At 37.7% G+C, this 17,246-nt stretch overlaps 1 protein-coding gene and 1 long non-coding RNA gene across 2 annotated transcripts; one reads left to right on the forward strand and one right to left on the reverse strand.

The window, feature by feature from the left end:
- Positions 1 to 7,085: 7,085 nt before the first annotated feature.
- Positions 7,086 to 8,564, reverse strand: LOC142531376 (uncharacterized). The gene is made up of 3 exons (XR_012816266.1): positions 8,423 to 8,564; positions 8,032 to 8,114; positions 7,086 to 7,643 (listed from the first exon to the last, which is right to left on the reverse strand). It is a non-coding gene; the product is annotated as an uncharacterized LOC142531376 (long non-coding RNA).
- A 1,111-nt stretch (positions 8,565 to 9,675) lies between these two features.
- Positions 9,676 to 12,500, forward strand: LOC142531587 (pentatricopeptide repeat-containing protein At2g22410, mitochondrial-like). Its single transcript, XM_075637778.1, has 2 exons — positions 9,676 to 11,971; positions 12,053 to 12,500. Exon 1 carries the CDS (start codon positions 9,771 to 9,773, stop codon positions 11,424 to 11,426), a length of 1,656 nt encoding a protein of 551 aa, XP_075493893.1. The 5' UTR covers positions 9,676 to 9,770; the 3' UTR covers positions 11,427 to 11,971; positions 12,053 to 12,500.
- Positions 12,501 to 17,246: the final 4,746 nt, after the last annotated feature.

Below are 17,246 nucleotides of genomic sequence, written 5' to 3' on the forward strand. Positions count from 1 at the left end.
CACTTTAAATAAATAGATGGACGAGATTAAACATGCACAAGTATAAATACTTGTGCGGTGCCTTATGACAAAATTTAATCACTAGAAAAACCAATCGTTTACAAAAACTTATCACTAGTGATTATGACAAAAATCAATTTCCTCAACAAGTTGAGAAAACAAATGCTTTCTAAAAACAAAGAACCAGAATAAAACTAAAAACAAGAAAGCAAAACTTGATCCCGAAAAGCACGATCAATTAGATGCAATCTTCAGTCAACATCGTTACAGATGTTGTCTGTAGATGTTGACAACATTCAGAGCAACACGCGATTTCTGCACTCTTCAAAACAGCAGTGTCCTTGTAGGATGTTCTTCATTGAGAACCACGACATGCAACGTGCACAAGATATGCAACAGGAAAACTTTCAAGCACAGAGTGAAAAACACGATAGCAATAAATCGAAGAAGCCGCCCACGAAAATTACTCCACGAAAAACTCCACCACTAAAACTCTCTGATTTCTCTTCGTCTCTCTCAATCCCTTAAGCTTTTGAATCTCCATCTCTTATTTATAAATGTCTCCTCTTCTATGATTTATCTTCAAGGAAATCTATAAGATATTATATACAAGAATTATATTAGAAACAAAATCAATAATATCATATCATGTAAATCATTATCATAAATATTATATCTACAAAATCTTTATCATAAACATAATATCTAGAAAAGTAAAACACAATATTCCACATAATCTTATTAAGATGAAATTAAAATTAAGGAAGATATTATATCACAATAAAATCTTAACATAATTATCTAGAAAGACAAAATCATAATTAAATATTATATATTACATCAACAAGGAAGAATATATCTTGAGAAATAAATTTCATATGGAAATTATATTTCCCTTCAATCTCCCCCTTTTTGCCTTTCTGGACAAAATCAAAGCAAACTCAATTTGTCAGTTAAACTCTAGTTAACTCCCCCTTAATATGAGAATTTTTCTCCCCCTGAATAAAATCAAGTTGGTACGGGAACACCTGCAAAAATCATTAACAGTTAATTAAAACAGAAACACATTAGGGAAGTAAAACCTTAACAAAGCAGAACAATAAAAACGAAATCAAGCAAAGGTATCAGATAGTTGGTATCATTTGATACTTTCAATTCACACTCCCTTGAGTTTGAGTCACGTCTTCTCCCCCTTTTTGTCCAGAATGGACATCTACCTCCATAGCCAGACGATAGTCAGAAACTAAGTTCTCGTAGGAGACAAGATCAGCTTTAGCTCGTAATCACTATCCAAAATTACTGAGATAATTGCATCAAAAATAATTTCAAAAAAAAAATTTCCAGAATTGAAACCCACATCGATTTAACACCACTGAACCATCAAAAATCACACATATTCAATTTTACGTAAAATCTGGATTTTCAACGAATTTTCTCTGTTGAAATACTCATACCTCATGACACAACAATATTCACAATGTTATGTTTGTGCATGACCTATTTATGCATAATAACATAATGTAACAGAAATAGAAACATGAAAGCAAATATGAGATATGATCACAAATGAAGTGTTTTTCGCAAATGTTGGCAACATCTTCTGACAACACGTCCAACTTAAAAATTTATTTCGATTTTTCTGCACACTTAGAGACTTATCAATTTTCTCATAATAGAAGTGGTAGCTCCCACACTAGAAGAACGATCTTCTTTAGGACTTCTCTAGGTAGCTTTTTCTAACTTCATATGTTTTTCTTTCTGTATTAAACTCAGAAGAGGTAGCTCCCACACTAAAAGCACAGTCTTCATTGGACTCTTTTAGGTAGCTTTTTCTTATCTTGTCTTCTGATACAGAGCATATTGATTTTTTTTTAATCTTTTCAAGTCACTTTTCGTATGGAACAATGTCATGGAGTACATGATCATCCTTCAACTTCTTTGTGATTTAATCAGATTGTTAAGCATATCCAAGTGTGTTAAGTTTAGATAGAACAAGAAATTGTAAGTGCGCCAGAAGATTATGCAACATTGTGATAACACATCATATAACAGTATGCATGCAGATGCAGTATGTCTAAGTCCTAAAATTGCACATGCACGTTAGGTGTTGTCCGAGATGTTGTAACATCTGAGACAACATCTATATATGATTAGGCAGAACACATGCTGAGAGATTTCCGAAGGTTGGAAAACCTCTCAAAATCTAATGCTTTTGTTAATATGTCAGCCAGTTGGTTATTTGTACCAACAAATTCAATTCGAATCAATTCCTTTTCTACTAAATCTCGAATAAAGTGATGTCTAATGTCAATGTGTTTTGTTCGAGAGTGTTGTACTGGAATTTTTGAAATATTGATTGCACTAGAATTATCACAGTACACAACTAAAGTTTCACTTTTAAGTCCATAGTATTCAATCATTTGATTCATCCACAAAAGATGAGTGCAACCACTTCCTGCTGCCAAATATTCGGATTCAGCAGTTGAAAGTGACACAAAAAGATGTCATCATGCATTTGTTTCATTTGTAAACCAAGAAAGAAACTTAATTCATCAACCATGCTCATTTCAAATGTAGATGACATACGCTCAACAAAATTATCAGCATGTTTTTGAGATGAGGAACCAAAGATTATATCATCAACATAGACTTGACAAATAAGAATCTCACATTTAGATTTCTAAATAAAAAGAGTTTTGTCTACCTCACCTCGTTTGAAGCCAATTTCCAGTAGATATTCACTCAATCTGTGAGTATAAGGAGCTCATGCAAATAAGTCCAGCCATCTTTCGGTAATCCACTTTTTCTTTCTTTCGAGTTTGGACACCTTCATGCATACTTCCAATTATTTGAGATGATGGATGGTTTTTCTGAATTTTACTTGGAATATTCTGTCCATCATCTACTGCGTCATCATCGCTATTAGTTTCGTCCTCAGCTTTAGTGACTTCAGTGTCAAGTATTGTGCCAGGTGTTGCAATATCTGGAGCAACATCTGCATTTTCCAGTATGATTGGAATTTCCAGTAGGTCTTCCACATCATCTTCAGCTGTTTTCTTTTTCAAATCTGCACAGTCATCAAAAGCAACATTAATGGATTCCATAATAGTCATAGTTCGTAAATTAAACATGCGATAAGCTCGACTATTAATGGCATATCCCAAAAACAAACACTTATCACTCTTTGAATTGAACTTTGCAAGTTGATCCCTGTCATTCAAAGTGTAACAAACACAGCCAAAAACATGAAAATATTTAAGATTAGGCTTCTTTCCCATTATGATCTCATAAGATGTCATGGTTGAACCACTTCTTAAATAGACCCTATTCGAAATATGGCATGCTGTATTAAGGGCTTCTGCCAAAAACGCTTCGAGATATTCTTTGAAGCCAGCATTACCCTTGCCATTTCTTGCAAAGTCCTATTCTTACGTTCGGCAATGCCATTTTGTTGTGGGGTTTTTGATGCTGAAAATTCATGTGAAATCCCTTTCTTGTCACAAAATGATGAGAATGATGAGTTTTCAAATTCCTTACCATGATCAGTTCTGATCCTTCTCACCTTTAAATTATGGAAGTTTGTGATTCTTGTGACTAATTGTTTAAACACATCAAAAGTGTCCGATTTCTCCCGAATGAAACTTACCCATGAATATCGTGAGAAATCATCAACACAAACAAAGGAATATTTCTTACCTCCGAAGCTTTTCACTTCCATAGGACCCATGAGATCCATATGTAGTAATTCCAGACAACATGTTGTCCCAGATGTTGGCAACACTGGGTGCGACACGCGAGTCTGTTTTTCTTTTTGACAATCTCCGCACACATATGATATTCCAGATGAAAGATTAGGCATACCTCTTACTGCATCGTACTTACTCAAGTTCTTCAAGGTCTTGAAATTTGCATGTCCTAGTTTTTGATGCCAAAGGTTGAGTTCACTGAGTTGTGCATGTTTGCATGAAAGTTCCTCACCTATGTGGTGGTAGTTATCCGAAGACCTTGTACCTGTCATAATACACATGTTAGTTTCATCAAAAACTTCACAAGTATGTTTATCAAACTTGACAAGCAAATTATCATCACACAATTGGCTTATGCTTATCAAATTTGAATTTAATCCTTCAACATGAAGCACATTGTGGAGCTTCGGTAGTCCTTCAACATTCAATGTATCCTTTCCAACAATCCTTCCTTTAGCTCCCCCTCCATAGGTTACTCTACCACATTTTTGTTCAACATAATCAATGAGATGATCTCGTGATCCTGTCATATGGCATGAGCTTCCACTATCAAAGTACCAATGACCTTGCAGTGTTAGTTTTTAATGAAGTATAGACAACATTACCGTGAGTTTTTACCCTTGGTACCCAAATTTGTCTTACTGTAGGTCGACGATTGGAGGTGTTGCGGGAAGTGTTGTGCAACATTCGGGGCAACATCTGACTCGTCTTTTGATTCATGCGGTCATCCCTGAGTTTAAAACAGTAGGGCCTGATATGTCCAGGCTTAAAACAGTAATGACATACATACCTGCGTTTTCCTTTCTTAGGGACATGTGCAGTGGATTGTCTTTTTGGTGGAGAGCTTTTGATTGGAGATGTAGGTCGTGTGGATGTAACATCTTTTTCTTTCACAAAGAGAGTCGACTTGGATGATTCACCAATCTCAAACACACTGTCTTTGAAGCCTAAGCCCTTTTTATCATCTCTTCCCATCAAAAGTATGGAATCAAGTTTGGATGTGCTCGAATTGAACTTGGATAATGTTTCAGTTGTATTTTGAAGCTCTTCTTCGGTCTTACCCAGTTCTAAGTCATTTTTGCTCAGAACTACTTCAAGTTTGGCAACCACGGCTTTTAGATTGGTGTTTTTCTTCATAAGAGTTGAGTTAAGCTTGTTTCTTTTGGTCAAATCCTCAAACAACTCTTCATAAAGCTTTTGAACACTCTCAAGAGTCATCTCTTCATCATCAGCTTCTAATTCATCATCTACACTCGAATTTTCAGAAGCTGTAGATTTTAAACAAACTGATTTTTCGCAGATGTTGCGGCCAGGAGTGGCAACACCTAGGGCAACACCTAAAGGATTTACTTGCAACCAGCGTTTTTCTTCATTCCTTGGTCGAAACTGTTGTTGGACATGAGGTTTAGGAGCTGGTGGTCGAAGTGCTGCATTTGCCAGTGATGTGTCCATTTAAATATTTCTGTCAAACAAAACAAAAAACCAGAATCAGCACTTAGTATATCAAGAGTAGGCTCTGATACCACTTGTAAGAATTATTTTGTTCGACCGATACCACAAATAGTAAAAATATCAGTGTACAAGTAAAATAGTAAATTTGTGATTTGTCATAATTAGGTGGTGTTCCAGATGTTACAACATCTCGGACAACATGCAGCAGAATATTATATTTTGTAACACAAATTCACTTTAAATAAATAGATGGACGAGATTAAACATGCACAAGTATAAAATACTTGTACGGTGCCTTATGGCAAAACTTAATCACTAGAAAAACCAAGCGTTTACAAAAACCTATCACTAGTGATTATGACAAAAATCAATTTCCTCAACAAGTTGAGAAAACAAATGCCTTCTAAAAACAAAGAACCAGAATAAAACTAAAAATGAGAAAGCAAAACTTGATCCCGAAAAGCACGATCAATTAGATGCAATCTTCAGTCAACATCGTTACGGATGTTGTCTGTAGATGTTGACAACATTCAGAGCAACACGCGATTTCTGCACTCTTCAAAACAGCAGCGTCTTTGTAGGATGTTTTTCATTGAGAACCACGACATGCAACGTGCACAAGATATGCAACAGAAAAACTTTCAAGCACAGAGTGAAAAACACAATAGCAATAAATCGAAGAAGCCGCCCACGAAAATTACTCCACGAAAAACTCTACCACTAAAACTCCTCCACTAAAACTCTCTGAATTTCTTTCGTCTCTCTCAATCCCTTAAGCTTTTGAATCTCCATCTCTTATTTATAAATGTCTCATCTTCTATGATTTATCTTCAAGGAAATCTATAAGATATTATATACAAGATTATATTATAAACAAAATCAATAATATCATATCATGTAAATCATTATCATAAATATTATATCTACAAAATCTTTATCATAAACATAATATCTAGAAAAGTAAAACACAATATTTCACATAATCTTATTAAGATGAAATTAAAATTAAGGAAGATATTATATCACAATAAAATCTTAACATAATTATCTAGAAAGGCAAAACCATAATTAAATATTATATATCACATCAACAAAGAGGAATATATCTTGAGAAATAAATTTCATATGGAAATTATATTTCCCTTCAATATGATAACAGATGTAGTCTTTTCAACCTCTGAACACTGAAAAGATGGAAAACAGAAAAAGGAAAAAGTGCACAATTGTGATTTTGGCATGCGTGATTTAAAAAAAATGGTAACAAGAGCATTCATATGTTCTTGTCATATTCTATAATACGATGAGAAAACAAAAAATCAATTCAATCTCTTAACTCTTAGAAAGGATTCTACCTCAGCAAAAGATCACGAGCTTAACAATAAAGAAAAGAGTCGTACAATCGGCAACTTCACCAAGAATATAAAACCTGGATCCTAACAATTTAGTCCACCCATTGTTCACACTCTTCCAATCACAACCTACCATATCAAGACAACACTTTCATGATTTCAATGGCGTGGTAACTGAATCACATGCATATTGTGCCCACTAAAGCATGCAAAAGTTATTGAAATAAAATCGAAATAGTAGAAAATATGCTGAACGCTTTTGGGGTTGGTAGCACGGAATTGACATACACTTCTCAAGACGGACTCAATGCGGCAGGTTGCTTGGCTTGTCAAAACAAAAAGCGAAGCAAGACACGTTGAAAAGCTTCTATTATAGGCTTTAAACAATCTTTTGCAAGAGCGTCTCTTCATATTCTTCCGTTGCATCATCGGCAACCCGAAATTGTCCTGCAGTGTTTAACAACACAACCCCCTCAACTTGATCTTGCATTGAGGCCACTGATACCAAGGCTGTAAATCCTTCTAGACTGAGAAAAAAATTAGGTAAGTGGCCAAGTTCAACTGCCCCAAAAAAAGGGAAGCGCAAAACTAAAATTTAGACATAAAAATAGACCAATCAATTCTGAAACTAAATAAGAATGTCCAAATGCATTAGTTTTAATGCTAGGAGGAAATTGGTACAACCACTTCTCTACTTGTAGGACGTCCATAAAAGGATTAAAAGGTCATTACAAATAATATTCAAATCCATATAATAAGAGAAACAACCATATTATATAAGGGCTACATCAGCTAGAAAACAACATTTAACTCAAATTAAATAATATTGGGTTAACCTCAATGATTCTCCTGCATGAAATGCAACAGCAACATCCTTCGCGCGGCCATTAAAAGCAGCAAGAAAGAAAAAAGAATAAATACTTGTCTGTTCCTAACTAATATAGCAGGTTCTCTGACTACCTCCTTTAAGAAATCCAACACCCGATCTCTCAATACCAGGGCATCGTAATCAATAATTGCCTTCTTGCTCCACCCGAATTCTAGCAAATCTAGTGCATAGACCTTATGATTTTTTGCCCATTCAGGTATGTTGTAACTAAAGAAAATAAAAGATGAAGAGGAAAATAAACAAATTTTCCTAATTTGATCCGAGCAATTGTTAAACTGAGTACCAACATCCATATGGCATGGCACCACCATATTAGAAGTTAGAATCCATTTGTGTTCAGAACCTTCTAATCACAAAGAAGTTTGTCATTTTTAGATCATTTTTGTTTCTGTAGATAACATGAAGAGCACATAAATAACTTTTGCACAAGGCAGAATTAGCTATGCAGGCGAGATTCCGATAGTTTCTCTAGTTGTATTAGGAAGTTAAATAGGGGGGGGGGGGGGGGGGGGGGTGGGGGGCATTGATATATTGCGATTAATGTTTTCACGACCCAAAAGGACAAAGAAGAAAACAAAAAGAGATCGAACGTAACCTCCAGTGATATGCAGAAGACCCAAATCCATGAATAAGAACAATGGGAACCCCTCCCTTCCACTACATAATGTATCTTTCGACCTCAGCCATATCCAATACTTATATCCATCTAGTTTAATTAGCAATTTCTCCAAGTATAGCTCATATCAAGAACTGATATCACAAATAAAGTTAATTAACAACGAACCAATCACAATAGTTAAGTTACCTCCACCTTTTGACATCGAGGAGGGGGTCGCATGACAGTTATAGTGGAAGCAGTTGAAGCTAGCAGCCATAACAATTCTTCTGAACGCTAAATTCTCTCCGACTCAACCCACGCCTGCTTCCTGAAAGCAAAACAGCTAATCAAAATCGTAATCGAAATTGATAAGCAAACACACACTGACCGTGAAGTTGAAGCGTGAAGAATATGTTCTCGCGGCCAAACAGTGGTAATCCAAGCGAGTTTGGTGCGTGCGTGTATGCTGACATCGTGAACTGCTTCCGGAGGTAGCATCGCTGTCAAAGAGCAAGTGCAGAGCAATTGAGAGAGAATGATGACAGACATATGGAGTCGAAGAAAATGAGAAAACCGAATGGTTCTGCACAAGAGCCCTTTTTTGACATCACAAACTCTTGCTGTGTTGGAGAAAGCAATGTAGAACACATGTATTTTACTTGACCTGCAACCGTACCAAAACTGGCCCATCACAACTTATGTTCTCGCGGCCAAACACTAGTAATCCAAGCGAGTTTGGTGCGTGCGTGTATGCTGACATCGTGCGCTGCTTCCGGAGATAGCGTCAGTGTGAAAGTGTCACGCTCTGAGCTCGGGCCCACGGCTGCGTGACTGCACAATGAACCCCTATAGCAACTATTTCGTATTCGTCCTCGCTTTACGAAAATAATTAACCCAAGTTGTTATAGAACTCCATTGTAAGCCATTATAAACTCATTTTAAATCTTTCATTTTTATTATGTGGAACAAAGGTATCACAATCACCCCTCCTTCAGAACGCGACGCCCTCGTCACGGCCTGACCCCTCGATCCACCAGCACCGAGAATCTAGAGGTGACTCCTACATGTTCAAGAGGTGGCTCCCGTCATGTAGCACTTTGCCCCGCAGATTCAAGAGGTGGCTCCCATGCACGTAGCACTTTGCCCCGAATAGCACTTATTTCCCGGTGTTCCATGTCGGTGACCTGCTCTGATACCATTCTGTCACGCCCCGAGCCCGGGCTCGCGGCTGCGTGACTGCACAATGGGCCCCTATAGCAACTATTTTGTTTTCGTCATCGCTTTACGAAAATGATTAACCCAAGTTGTTATAGAAGTTCAATGTAAGTAATTATAAACTCATTTTAAATATTTCATTTTGAATATATGAGACAATGGTATCACAGGAAGGGCAAGTGCATAACGATAGCAAGAAGGATGATAGGAAGATGGAGTCGAAGAAAATGAAGAAAAATAGAAGACTTAATGTTGTAACATCTGCACAAACGCCCTTTTTTGACAGCACAAACTCTTGCTGTGTTGGAGAAAGCAATTTAAGGCACGTGTATTTTATTTGACCTGCAACGATACCAAAATTGGTCCATCACACAACTTATTCGTGTTTTCATATAAGTACATATAAAATAAAGGATAAATATTCAAAATGTGCAGCTCAAATAATTTTTTTCATCGGACTTTTTTTCTTTGGAGCCATAAGTAAGGTAGCCCAAGATGTTCGAACTGTTTCCCCTTCACTTATGAAACTCGGCGGTTCCATTTCTCGCCACTTCTCAAGAATCCTCAAATCTGCTCCATTAGTGTGCGGTGACCAATTCATCAAGGAGCGCCATGCCCACTGCTTCAGAACCCACCAGTCCGGAGACTCGAACGCCATGTCGAAAATCATCAGACATTATGCTCTCATCGAAGCATCTATGGACAAAGCTCGTTTTGCTTTTATCGATGTTGAGCGGCCCACATTGCCCATTTGGAATCACATGATTCGTGGGTTTTTTCAAAGCGAGAGTCCTGAATGTGCCCTTGATATGTTCGATGAAATGCGCGGGTCGGGAGTGCTTGGGGATAATCTCACTTTTATATTCGCGTGTAAAGCGTGTGGTAGACTTTCTGATGTTTTATATGGAAAAAGAATTCATGTTCATGTTTTAAAACTTGGGTTCGGGTCATATCTTTATGTGTGTAACGCTTTGATTCATATGTATGGTTGTTGTGGGGATTTGAGAATTTCAAGAGAAGTGTTCGATGAAATGAGTGTAAAGGACTTGGTCTCTTGGAACTCGTTGATTTGCGGGTATAGTCGATGTGGTGATTATAAGGAGGTTTTAGACCTTTTTGACGCTATGAAAAGGGGAAATGTCAAGGGTGATGAGGTCACTATGGTGAAAGTTGTATTAGCTTGTAGTTATTTAGGCGAGTGGAAACTTGTGGATTCTATGGTGGAGTATATTGAGGATAATTGTGTTAAAATCAGCGTGTTTTTGTGCAATACATTGATTGACGTGTATGGGAGGCGTGGCTCCATTGCAGTGGCTCGAGGTTTCTTTGATAGGATGACGGAGAGGAATGATGTTTCTTGGAATGCCATGATTATAGGGGCTGCCAAATCTGGAGATTTAGTTGCAGCGAAAAAACTTTTTGATGAGATGCCAGAAAAGGATGCCATTTCTTGGACTTCTATGATCACGGCATATGCTCAGGCTAACCTATTCGATGATGCTATATGGCATTTCCAGGGAATGATGGCGGCTAATATCAAGCCTGATAAAATTGCGGTAACTAGTGTGCTCTCTGCCTGTGGTCATTTAAGAAGAGTAGATGTGGGTAGTGCAGTGCACGATTTTGTTTGCAAAAGTGGTACAAATTTAGATACTTTTGTCGAGAATGCTTTAATAGATATGTATTGTAAGTGTAAATCTATCGACAAGGCATTGACCGTATTTCACAAAATGAAAGAAAAGGATTCCATTTCATGGACTTCAGTCATCTGTGGCCTAGCAATGAGTGGAGATTCTGACAAATCTCTTGACTTTTTCCAGCAAATGTTAGGTGATGGCATAAGGCCCATTCATGGAACCTTTATTGGTGTATTGCAAGCTTGCATTCATGCCGGTTTGGTGGAGAAAGGATTTGAATGCTTCTGTAGTATGCGAGAAGATTATGGATTGGTTCCAGAAATTCGGCATTATGGATGTGTGGTAGATCTTTTTTGTCGTGCTGGTAACGTTCCTCGGGCATATGAATTTATAAAGCATATGCCTATTGTTCCAGATATTGTCATATGGAGGATACTCTTCTATGCTAGCAAATTACATGAAAATTTTGCTATAGCTAAGATTGCGTTTGGCAAACTTTTAGAATTGGATCCTAGTAATGGTGGGAACTGTGTGCTCTAATCAAATTCATTTGCAATGCAGAGATATGGGTTATACATGTCAAAACGGGGCGGGTCTAGCCAATTTTGTGTTAGATTTGGCAGAGAGGGACAATGTCAACCCAACCCACCTATTTTATGTGGCCGGGCGGGCTTAGCCTATTTTGACAACTATAGAGATGGTATTATTCCATGCTAACGATAGAAAGTACAGTGGCATTCTCTGTCAAACAGATTGGGAATTTCATTTCTTCACGGAGAGGATAGGACTTGATTCATGCTTTCTCGTGAATTTTAAGAAGATAACATCCCTGGATTCAGTTTGGAGCTTCATCAAGTTTGTTACCTCATAACTGAACAAAATCAACTGACTTTTGGCTGGAGGTCTTATGAGTTAAAATAACCAATCTTGTGATTTTTTTGTTTGATTGTGATTTCTCTGGCAAGCTTCATCGATTGCTTACCACTTGTGGTCTCTATTCAAGATTCTCTTGTCGGACTCCAGTGCTTCCAAAAGAAAGCAAAGCAACATGATGCTTAATTTTGATTCTTTCTGAAACATTATAGGTAACTTTTGAAGTTTATCTTCTATGCTGTTGCTGTTCTTATTGGATTTCATCTGTCCATGATATGTGATATGGCTTGTAGAAACCTGGGGCAGGTGCAACTTGTTTGAAAATTGGACGTTTTGTAAACTTTCATCATCAAAGAAAATTCTATGGTCGTTCAGATATCAAATAGGAAAAAAGTTTCCACATGCAGCTTCAGAATGCAAGTTTATGAAGATGCTAGAGTGATTGTTTTCTTGGTTCTTATATTCTTCAATTGAACGACCAATGAATTGGCATGCTCTCGAAAAGTTATCTGGATAAACAGAAATGCAGTTCAGTCAGGTGATGGACAATATGAACCAAACTAACAGCTTGGACTTCAGGTTTGTCTAGTCGACAGCAAGAAAGTCAAGATCATGAATGAGCGCCACCATGCTGTATACAGCACTAGGAAGAGGCCGATATCGCCTCCAATCATTGGGTTCAGGAATAACTCATTCTGCTAGCGCGAATTGGGTGACCTCCCTAAAGCAAAACAGCATGACGAGGAGCAAGTACTGTTGAAGGCAGGGAGATGAACATGCAAAATTAAGTGCGTCTTTTCATTCGATGCGCATGCATTTATACAGAGTTTAGAGTCCGACAGGAAGCAACTTGAGATGTTGCACGACCGCTTGTGGCAATTATTGAGTGGTTGGGGTAAAAGCTGATGAAGGAAATGCGTTTCAATTAATGTGAAACTTGTGAAATGCATTTCACATTAAATAGAGCTCTCTCGTTTCTTATATTCTCATTCTCGAGTTCTACGAGAGTAGGTTGTTTTGTAATATTTGTAAGGTATTTTGTCATCCTATATTAAAAGAGCTCTTTGAAAACAATTTGAGAACACAACGAGTGGTTGTACACCATAATTTGAGAATTCTTTTTATCTTTATTGTTGTTTTTTTCTGATAATTTTTAGAAGTTTTATACTGAAATTTCGATGTCTAATTTTTTTTTAAATTTTTATATTTATATCTCAATATGTTGCATTTGAATCTAATAAAAAATAAGCTTGCAAGTACATGATTAGTCTTGTGGAAGTTCTTTCTATGTCCCCCTTTGTGTCCCTGGATTTATGATAATGACGTATGTATTGGATCTTTTTTTTGTACTCGGAAGATGTGATCTCCATCTATAATTTGCTGGCGAGGACATTCAAATTTCACGAAGTCAATAGAGTGCATATTTGTTACTCTTTTGAATAACTTGTACAATCCTGATGCCAATACTTTATTTAAATTAAAAATATAATAAATAGATCAATATATTTACATAAGAGAGTAACACACTTGAATTTGGTGCCTTCAAAAGTGAAGTTATTATTATTATTATTATTATTATTATTATTATTTTTTGAGAGAAAACACAATTAAACATTAATAGCATCCAACGATGTTACATCCATCAACCAGGATGGGTACAAAGAACCCACCCAACGAACAGGTGAAGGGTGGGACAAACCAAATATAGCTAAGCAATGAGCACTATTGTTTGCTGATCTAAACATGTGACTAAGCCCATAGAATTTACCAGATTTTAGGTTTTCTAAAATGTTGGAAACTAAAACACCATGAGGATCACGACCAACTTTCTTGAAGTTCACCTCCTGGACTGCCGATAGTGAATCTGAAAAAACCCACACTTTGTGAAAGTCGCTTTGTAATGCTAGAGTCATTCCAAAGTTGATCGCCCGGATTTCCGCATCCAAAACCGTGCCAGACAATCAGTAGCACTCGGCAGCAGCTGCACAGATAATACCCCGATGGTTGCGAATCACAGCAGCTGCACTACACAATCCCAATATCTCATTAAATCTTGCATCAACGTCGAGACGGAGATGACCTAAAGGAGGAGGCTCCCAACACTTTGATTTCGCCTTTGAAGATGATTCCTGAATAGTCCCATGCTTTTTGCGAGCTTCCTGGAATTGACTGAGATAGGATATGGCCCAATTAACTTTCAAATCAGGTAGTGAGATGTGTTCACTATGCTTAGCCTTGCATATCCCTATCCATACAGCCCACGGAAGCATAGCAAAGTGTTCAAACTCAGACATCGAGTATCCGTCTTTAACACTGATTCCACAATACAAAAAAGACAGAAGCTTACAGCCCTTCAACCGATTCCAGAAAATGGTTTCTTTCCACACCCCACACACCTTGGGGCAGAAAATCAGGCTATGGCTGGTAGATGCTGTGTAATTTCCGCAAAAGCCACAGCAACCTGATGACAAAATGTGTCTCATGAAAAGATTTCCTTCATTAGGCAATAGATCATTACAAGCACGCCATAAGAAAATCCTAACCTTTTGTGAAATATTTAATTTCCAAATAAATTTCCACCACCACTCAATTCCAGAACCCGACTGAGATTCATGGGGATCAAAACACCCTATCTCGAGAAAGGTAACCAGATTTAACCGAATATTGGCCATCCCGACCCCATTTCCAATATCTAATGTCATTTGTGTTATGATTATGCAATGGTAAATCCAGAATACTATCTGCCTCAAAAGAAGGAAATAAACTGCGTACCTTATCCACATTCCAAGTTCTGTCTGGTAATATTATCTCACTAACCATCAGCGATTCATTAGATCCTTCCATAGAACTTTTGCCAGAAGCTAACGAGGATATCCAGTTATCTGAGTATGCTTTAATTCGAAGACCATTCCCAACCCGCCATCGAACACCTTTCTGAATCAACCCACGGCTCCACAGTATTGATCTCCAAATATACGAAGGTTTCGATCCTAACTGATCAGTCAGTATGTCACCATGTCTAAAATACCTAGCTTTAAGAATCTTAGCCATGAGCGATGCGGGATCGCAAATTATCCTCCAGACTTGTTTTGCCAACAATGCTCGGTTGAAATCCAATAGGCTCCGAAAACCCATACCTCCATATTGTTTAGGTTTGCACATATTCCTCCATTTGATCCAATGCATGCCTTCCCCAGACGAGTTGGACTTCCACCAGAATTTGGAACAGCATTGTTCCAGCTCAAGACACAGAGAAACAGGCAGTTTGAAACATGACATTGCATACGACGGTATCGATTGTAGAACGGACTTGATAAGAGCCTCTTTTCCCCCAGCTGAAAATAACTTAGAAGACCAACCATTTATTTTCTTTAGAAGTCTCTCCCTCAACCCTGCAAATTGGATTCTTTTACTTCGCAATGAAAATGTAGGAAGCCCCAAGTATAACTCATGTCCCTTTACCACCGCAATCTGAAAGATTCTGCTGATCGCATTAATAGTATTTGCTGAAGCACTCGGGCTGAAGGTGAGGGCAGATTTATCATAATCCACAAGTTGTCCCGATGCTTTTTCGTAAATCTGCAGGCACTTTTTAATATGGAGGCACTCTGTGTCCAAAGCACGAAAAAATATGAGACTGTCATCGGCAAAAAACAAGTGGGAAATAGAAGGGCAATTAGATGCAATCTTAACTCCATAAAACAAGGAAACATGCTCCGCTTGAGTGAGAATCGTTGACAGGCCTTGAGCACATATTGTAAACAGATATGGCGATAAAGGATCACCTTGTCGAATACCACGTTGAGGGCGAATTTTACCATAAACAGCCTGGTTAACTCTAATAGAGTAGACAACTGATGAGATACATCTCATAATAAGAGCCACAAAGCTCGAAGCAAACCCCAGCTTGGTCATCATTGCTTCCAAAAACTTCCATTCCACTCGGTCGTATGCCTTGCTCATGTCTAGTTTAAGAGCCCCAAATCCAATCTTATTCCTTTTGTTATTGCGGATCCAATGTATGCATTCATAACCAATAATAACATTGTCTGTAATCAACCTTCCAGGGACAAAGGCGCTTTGGTTTTGGTTTATGACTTTGCCGAGAATAGATCTCAATCTGTTTGTGATAGCTCGAGCCACAACTTTATAGCACGTATTACATAGACTTATCGGCCGAAAATCACTCGGTTTTCCAGGAGCTGCCACTTGGGAATCAGAGTTATGTTCGTTTCATTCCACCCATCAAGTTCGCCTCTGTCATTCAGAATATATAGACAAGCAGATACGACTTCCCTACCCACAATACTCCAGTTTTTCTGAAAGAATAGAGCTGTGAATCCATCTGGACCAGGAGCTTTTGATGGGTGCATGTCAAACAAAGCTTTATAGATATCACTCTCAGTGTATGGCTCCTGCAAAATTTCATTCATAGCTTCGTCCACCAAGGGGGAAATATTCTTAGTTGCTTCCTCAATTTCTGCTGCAGAAGAATGGTTTGAGGAAAATAGATTTGCAAAAAAATTCAGCATTACATCAGCAATATCTTTTTCAGCCTCCACCCATTGACCATTATCATCAATCAACGCTTTAATTTGATTAGATCTTTTTCTTTGCGAAGCAAATGAATGGAAGAATTTGATATTCCCATCACCTTGTGCTAGCCAGTTAGTGCGAGCCCTTTGTTTCCAGTGCATCTCTTCCTGCATAACTAACTTCTCAATGATGTTTTCTAGCTCATTAATTCGTCTTTCATTGCTAGAGGCCTTCAATGGGTTCATAAGAGCATCAAGTTCTTTTCTTAAAGCCTCGATTTTTCGAGAAAGATCGGAAAACCTAGAACCTGCCCATTCCTTTAAGACTCCACTGAACTTGAACAAAGTTCTGGGTAAATCATTTCCCTCACTTTGACTCAACCAGTTTTCCATGATCAAGTTAAAGTCCTCCTCCATCATCCATTGATGTTCAAACCTGAATCTTTTCTGCCCTTTTTTGAAGTTTACCTCACATCCCATCTTCAAGTTTACTGAGATAGGTCTATGATCCGAGCTGTAGTAATCCAGATGTAAGACCTCGGCCATGGGGAACAAATATTGCCATTCATTGTAACAAAGGAATCTGTCCAGCCTCTCACAAATCAGCCCATTATTATGTCTTTTGTTACTCCAAGTAAATTTGTCTCCAATAAAATTCAAGTCAATCAGCATACACAAATTGAGCACCTCACGAAACGCTGACATTTGAGACAGAGAACGCATAGAACCTCCAAATTTTTCGCTTTCATAGAGGATTTCATTGAAATCACCTCCCACTAACCATGGTAGATGATTAAGCTCAAGGATATAACATAATTTTTTGAGCAGGTTCCAAGAAAAAACTCTAGACGAAGGAATAGGATTGCCATAAAAACCAGTAAATCTCCAAACATAATGGTCATGACTGACAATACAATCAATGTGGCCATTCGAATAGGAGCAGATTTTAACA

This window comes from Primulina tabacum, chromosome 17 (genome assembly GCF_025594145.1).
Source record: "Primulina tabacum isolate GXHZ01 chromosome 17, ASM2559414v2, whole genome shotgun sequence".
In the NCBI taxonomy this organism is placed as follows: Eukaryota; Viridiplantae; Streptophyta; class Magnoliopsida; order Lamiales; family Gesneriaceae; genus Primulina; species Primulina tabacum.